Source organism: Mus pahari, chromosome 6 (assembly GCF_900095145.1).
Source record: "Mus pahari chromosome 6, PAHARI_EIJ_v1.1, whole genome shotgun sequence".
In the NCBI taxonomy this organism is placed as follows: domain Eukaryota; kingdom Metazoa; phylum Chordata; class Mammalia; order Rodentia; family Muridae; genus Mus; species Mus pahari.
The window spans coordinates 79,812,866-79,818,943 of record NC_034595.1 but is presented as its reverse complement, the minus strand read 5'-3'; the positions used below and the strand labels follow the sequence as shown (position 1 = coordinate 79,818,943).

Sequence of the window (6,078 nt, the reverse complement as noted above, 5' to 3'; positions counted from 1 at the left end):
GATGGCTGCAGAGAGCTATGTCAGTGCTCTCATAAGATGATCACTCTTGTAACGATCCTAATTACAATATATAGGTGAATTAAAGATTTGAAATTTGAATTTAAGCTGCAAGCTGCAGTCAATGGAGCATTGGCAACTTGAAGCAAAACTCAATTTTAAACAATTTGTTATCTTAAAAATACCAGAAGCATCACTTTAATGTTATGAAGTTTGTCTGCCTATGAATGCAGGGCAGTGCAATTTTTGATGCTCTGTTAAAGAGACAATGTTTTAAATCTTATCTCTAAGTCTACCTTTTAGGAAAAGAATCACGTTAAAAATTATCTCAATTAGAAGTTTTTCCAGAGGCCTAGTTTTTTCTTTTTTCTTTTTTTGGCCTGTTTATGCCACGTGTTTAAAATGACTCCAACCCTAAGTTACCATATTAAAGCTAACCTTTTTGTTACCANCGTTATAACCTTTTAATTAACGCCAATAACTTAAGCCATGCAGAGCATTTTTTATACCCTTAAGACAAGTCAAAAACCAAATGAAGTGGCTACACAAATTATAAATTTAGACCACAGAATTTTACCTTTTTTAGCTATAATATTACAACAAAAGGCACTTGTCACTTGCTAAATACACTAATCATGAGGAATTTTTAGGAAAAAACCAACTATCAGCTTTTTTGCTTTAAAACTCAGAGTTCAATGACTCTCTTAAAAACAGTTTCTCTGCAGGGGCTCTCCTGCTGGGTTTGATTCCTGGCTAAGCCACGAGCCTCTTTCGGCTCAGCTGCGCAGAGATATTACATCAGCAGGCAAAGTTTTACCCATTTGTATTTTCCAACATGAAACACAGAACAGCCACTCATTCAGACAACGAAACAAAAACACATATGAATTGACACGTGGCAGATTGGTGCACCAAACATAGACAATACATAGAAGGTAGCACACTTCTCCTGTAGGGGGCCAGAGCAAAAGCTGGACGTCTCCGGACTTCGGTCTGTCTCCAGAATATTAAAATCTATTTTCCCTCTCATGATCTCTCTCTCTCCCAGGTTCTCTAGTCTAAAATTTCTTCCTCTCTTAACCATGGGCAGCAAGAGTCCACCTGCTCCACAAAAATTCTTTCAACACCTTTTCTTTAAACCTGAAAGAGCTCTTAGGGCTGCAGGCAAATGCCTGTTCAGAACCTTAGACCCTTATTTCTTCCGCCTGAAGCAGTTCCCGAAGACTGAGGACAAAAGCCTGTTTAAAATTTTCTTTTCCCGTTTTCTGCTGCCAACTTAAGCGGCAACAATGTCCGGTGAACACAGTACCAGCTTAGCCTGTATTGTGCCTACAACAATTTAAAGAGGATAAGGTTTAGAACCTGTGCTAGCACGAATACCTGTTTCTCGGGGTGCACGATACGATTTTCTTCCCTTTTTTCTTCTGTGGAGCTCCACCACACATAGGCAGCGATCCCTCAGTTGTATCCCACCATTTCCAGGTCCCACGTTGTTGGCACCAGCTGTCTGTTCCTGCCTGAGAGTCTTTGTCTGCGGTCACACTCGAACCGGGTTTGTCCTGGAAGGTGATCTGGGGAATGAAAACGACTGTGGGAGAAATAACCAGGCTTTGACAAGAAATCCTGATCAAAGCCCAAAGTTTAATGAAGTACCGGGTTTTTAAGGCAATGGGGAAAATCCCTCCCACAGCCCCAATCTTGGGACCGCAGTACAGGAGAGCAGGTAGATCAGGTAGCGGCTTGTCTGCCCTGAGGCCATTGTTCAGCAGGGCAGTGGCAGGCATAAACAAGGTACCAGCCTGGCAGGAAATCACCCAGGTGGTGTAAAACAGTGGCTGCAAAGGTCTGGGAGGCTCCAACACCGAGGATTTACTCAATGAGCCCGCCTTGCGCTTATGCTCCTGTGGGAAGCTTCTCTGCACAGGGTGCTTCAGAAGGGTGACAAAGCCAGAAACTGGCATGCAGCCCAGTCCCCCCCCCCCCGCCACACTCACTTACCGTGATAGTCCCCAGGTTGACTTCCCTAGGCCTTTTTGCCTCCGTCCTTCCTGTTCTCCGAAACTTCCATGTGACCCTGGCCAGCTCACTCCCCACTCTGCCCCCAGAGCCATCTTCTAAGAGACCAACCTCCTTTAACTGTGCCTATGGCAAACCAGCAGCTTAATTCTAGAAGGGTGGGGGGAGAGATGTATTTAGTAGGCAAATAAATGGAAAAATGTTCACCTCACTAGTAGGCAAAGACATACAAATTAGAACCCATCGGCAGGTTTTGTTTATTAAAAGATCGCCTTAAAAAAAAAATTAGACAGGTTGCCAGCATACAGTGTGAGAAGCTGTCTCCTGGCTTGCTGGTCACGCAGGAGCTATCTTGTCCTTTTAGGGAGCTGCTTAGCTTTCGGTATTTGTCCTCTGATGTCCAACAGCCCCAGACTCTGCCCATCCATTCGAAGAAGATGCCTTTTGCTATAGAAGATGGTCATACATCAAGATGTTTGCCAAGGTCTGTTCGGCCCTGCTCTTGGTCACATTGTGGCGCCAAGCCTTGTGCTGGGTCCAAGACATCAGGGTAAGTGAGATGGAAAGACAAAACCTGTCAGGATGTGGAGTGAAGATCGAGGCAGGCAGAGTAAGAGTGGGGCTCTGCCCAGTGAACCCAGGAGAGGAGGTGACACACACAGAGTGTGGTAAATGAGCCTGGGAGGGGATGGGAGTGGGCAGGAGGCTTTCAGAGACTTCCTGGAGTCTGCTGACCTGTAAGCCAGGCCTCAGAGGACTAAAATTTAGAAAGAGATGTGGGGGAAGGGCAGTCTCTAACAAGGAAATACCAGTGTACCCAGAGACCTTCCAATAAGGGAAGGTTTTTAATGTTGAGTGGTGATGGGGTAATTTCATTTGGAAAAAACATACGTAGAAGTATTCAGATTGTACTCTGTGCGTGGATATAGTGGCTGGGTGGGAGGGCAACACTAGAGATGAGAAACCAAGTGAAGGGCCAGGGATGCTGGGCTGTGAGGCAGAGCATTGGTGGCTGGGTCTAGAGGAATCTGTGGAGGGTTAATTGGCAGGGTTCGGCCATTGATGGCAGAGGTATCTGGATCTAAGAGTATCTGGATCTGAAGGCCAAATGGGTAAAGCCTGGAGATCAACAGAGTCCTGGGATTCACCAGAAGCACAGGAGGGAGACAGAGGTGCCGGAGGCCAGCCCAGGCATTGAGTGCTAGTTTTGTGCATGTTAGCTGAAGGGATAGAAGCCGATGTAGGTGGGAGGTGGGTGTGGAGGGCCATTGTCCTTAGTTGGATGGTAAAGAGTAAAGACGAAGCCACAGGTTTGCAGTTGATGGAGACACAGCTTCCGTTGGCAGCTGCCTGGAGGTATTTACAGAGTGGGGTCTCAAGTCTGGGGCAGGCCTCGTTTGAGCTGCTCGTAAACACCCGAAAAGGGCTCAGGTGTCTAGCCAACAGGAGTGGCTAAATGTACCTGTCACGAAGACAGGGAAAGCTGCTTTTCACGGGAACTGGAAATGACAACAGCGGGAACTAAAAACAACATGCATCATGACGGTTACTGAGCAAGAACAGAAGTATACCCCAGAAAGTGGGGGCAAAAGGAACCCCTTAAGGACATGTTAAAATCATTATAGGAGGAGTTTTCAGCATCTCCTCAGTGGCTGCGTGTCTGTGTTACATGTACGTGTTCATGTGTGTACAGCTTCATGCATGTGGAAGTGTGTATGTAGTATGAACCAGAGGTCATTCGAATGAGACCCTAAGTTCAATTCCCAGCACTGAAAAAAGGGAGGTGGGGGAGGGGGAAGACAGGTTTTTTAGAAGGATGCCTAGGACTGACCTCTGGGTAAATGCTTCATGTGCATCTGAGGGTGGAGGTCAGTGTGGCCAGTGAGAGGTGTGGCTGAGGCGTGCACTCGGAACAGAAACTGGAGAACTCCAAGGAGAGGCAGGTCTCACCTCCAGGGGCAGGGCTCTTCTCGTGTGGCCATGGCTCACAGGCACAGCATCCCTGAGAGCTGCATTATCATCTACTGAGGGGTGCTAGGACAGCAAAGCCCCCAGGACTGAACGTGATCCACACACTGAGACATCCACTTTACAGTAGCTATGTGACAAAAGCGGGTGAAAATAATTTTTACCAACTTTTTATGCCAACATCTCCAAAATGTCCTTTGAATATGCAATCAGTGTGAAAATTGATATATTTCCTTGCCTATTTTTTTTTTCTAAGTGTAAGTCCTAAGTCTGATTTCTACTTTCGACTTAACACAGCATGTTTTGGGGATTCAGCCACCACATGCTGCTGCTTGCTGTTATATACAGATTATGGGGGATGCACCAGTATGGTGGCAGTGGTTGTTGAAACGCTCCAGAGACAGAGGCAGGGCCTGTTAAAATTGCTTTTGACTCTGCCCTCCGATTGTCTTCAACGATGCACAATAAGGCCCCTCCCCATCTGTTAACTAGTGTATAACTTCTGTAATGTACCTACCATCCAGTAGTCCCAGTTTCCTGGCTGAGGCAAGAGCCACAGGTATCGTGTATCCTCTAGATTGTTGTGTCTGTCCAGGTATTGCCCACACACCTTAAACTCACAGCATCTAAGCCACCAGTTTGTGTGTTCCTGCCTGACCCATCCTTTCTCTCGTGTTCCTGGGACCCCAGAAGCGCGTTCTCCCATAACAACAGCTGTCTCCAGGTTCTGCTGTTTATACACGGAAGCTCCTCTCAGGTTCACCTGCAACCTCCCCTTGCTCTGCCTTGCTGGTTTACATGTGGATTTGTGTAGCAACCTCCCAGTCAGGCTGCTGGCTTCCACCCTTCAGCCCCAACCATTCTGTTTCCTGGGTTTGCCATTAGCTTCCTGGGATTGCCACCCCCGTCTTTGTCCAAGCACTTCCCCCAGCTTCTGTCACTCATTTCCAGGATCCTTGACACATGGTCCCCCTTCCTACATCTCCACCAAACCTCCCCTTTGGCCCTTGCCTAACCTGTGTTTGCCCTAGGAACTCTTCATTATCCTAGTAGACTCTAGTCTTGGTACCAAGTCCCAGAACCTGTTGGTGGCATTACTCATTTGCTAGAATTGAATGAAGTCATGAAGTGTAATGTAGATTTAACTTCACACTTTCCTCACCCCACTGTAGCTTCTTTGCTTAAAATTCCATTTGCTCCAGGAGGTAAGTGCCTGGAGAGGAAACTGGATTGCTACCATTCTGTCACCGAGGCAATTGGGTCTCATGTGCTCAGGGAAGTGACTGGAATGTGCTGAGGCGGAGCCTTGACCTACCCAGTGTGGTTCCTGTGAGAAGCCTGACCCTTCCCACTCGGCCTGAAGCCCACTCTGAACCCCGAAAGCAGGCTAGAGTGGCCCCACAGCAGGAACAGGGAAAGGCTGGCATGGACTTTTCTTTGTCACTGGCGACTGTCGCACATTCTTAGCCAGTCTTCTCCCTTGTCCTCTCCCACACCAGAGTAAGAAAACGGATGCTCATCTTGGACACTGGGTCTTAGTGGGGGCATTCAGTCAGAGCTGGCTTGGAATGGCCCGAGCTCCAAAGGGATACATGCGGACGGCTGCGACCCAGATGGCCCTGGGATGAGTGTACTGACCTGCCACTCTGCTCCTCCAGGGCACAGGTTAGAGCTTACTCCAGAAGGACCTGCGTGGCCTACTCTTTACATTTCTTGGTCAGATTTTGCCAAAAGGACCTTTGGGCTCCAGCTCATTGTAGAAGACAGCTCAGAGCTTATTAATCCGTTCCTTTGCCCCCTTCCCTGCTCTTGCGAGCTCTCACATACAGGGGGCAGAGCAGCCCTGGACCCTGGCTTCCTTCCTCCCCTCCCCTCTTGTCCCTGGAGCTGCACTGTTTCCTCAGGTCCTCTACCTCCTGATTGAACCCCTCTTCTGTCAATCAGTCTGGAGCTCCGAGTTGCAGCTCCCACCTGGCCAACAGGGAGCCCACTCACCTGAATTCAATGAGAGCCATTGGGAGAAGCCATTTGTGATACCCTGCCATGCAGGGTTTTTTTCCAGCCCAGAGAGGTGGAAGAAATGACCTGCTCACAATG

General features: G+C 48.0%; 1 protein-coding gene across 1 annotated transcript in view; it reads right to left on the bottom strand.

Annotated features, from left to right (window-relative positions):
- Positions 1 to 2,762, bottom strand: part of A3galt2 (alpha 1,3-galactosyltransferase 2) — a 21,462-nt gene extending 18,700 nt beyond the window's left edge. The window contains exon 1 of the mRNA XM_021200362.1: positions 1,996 to 2,762. Within this exon, the coding sequence (XP_021056021.1) occupies positions 1,996 to 2,108 (113 nt within the window). The 5' untranslated portion in view covers positions 2,109 to 2,762. The remainder of the gene's footprint in view (positions 1 to 1,995) is intronic.
- Between the last annotated feature and the right edge of the window lie 3,316 nt (positions 2,763 to 6,078).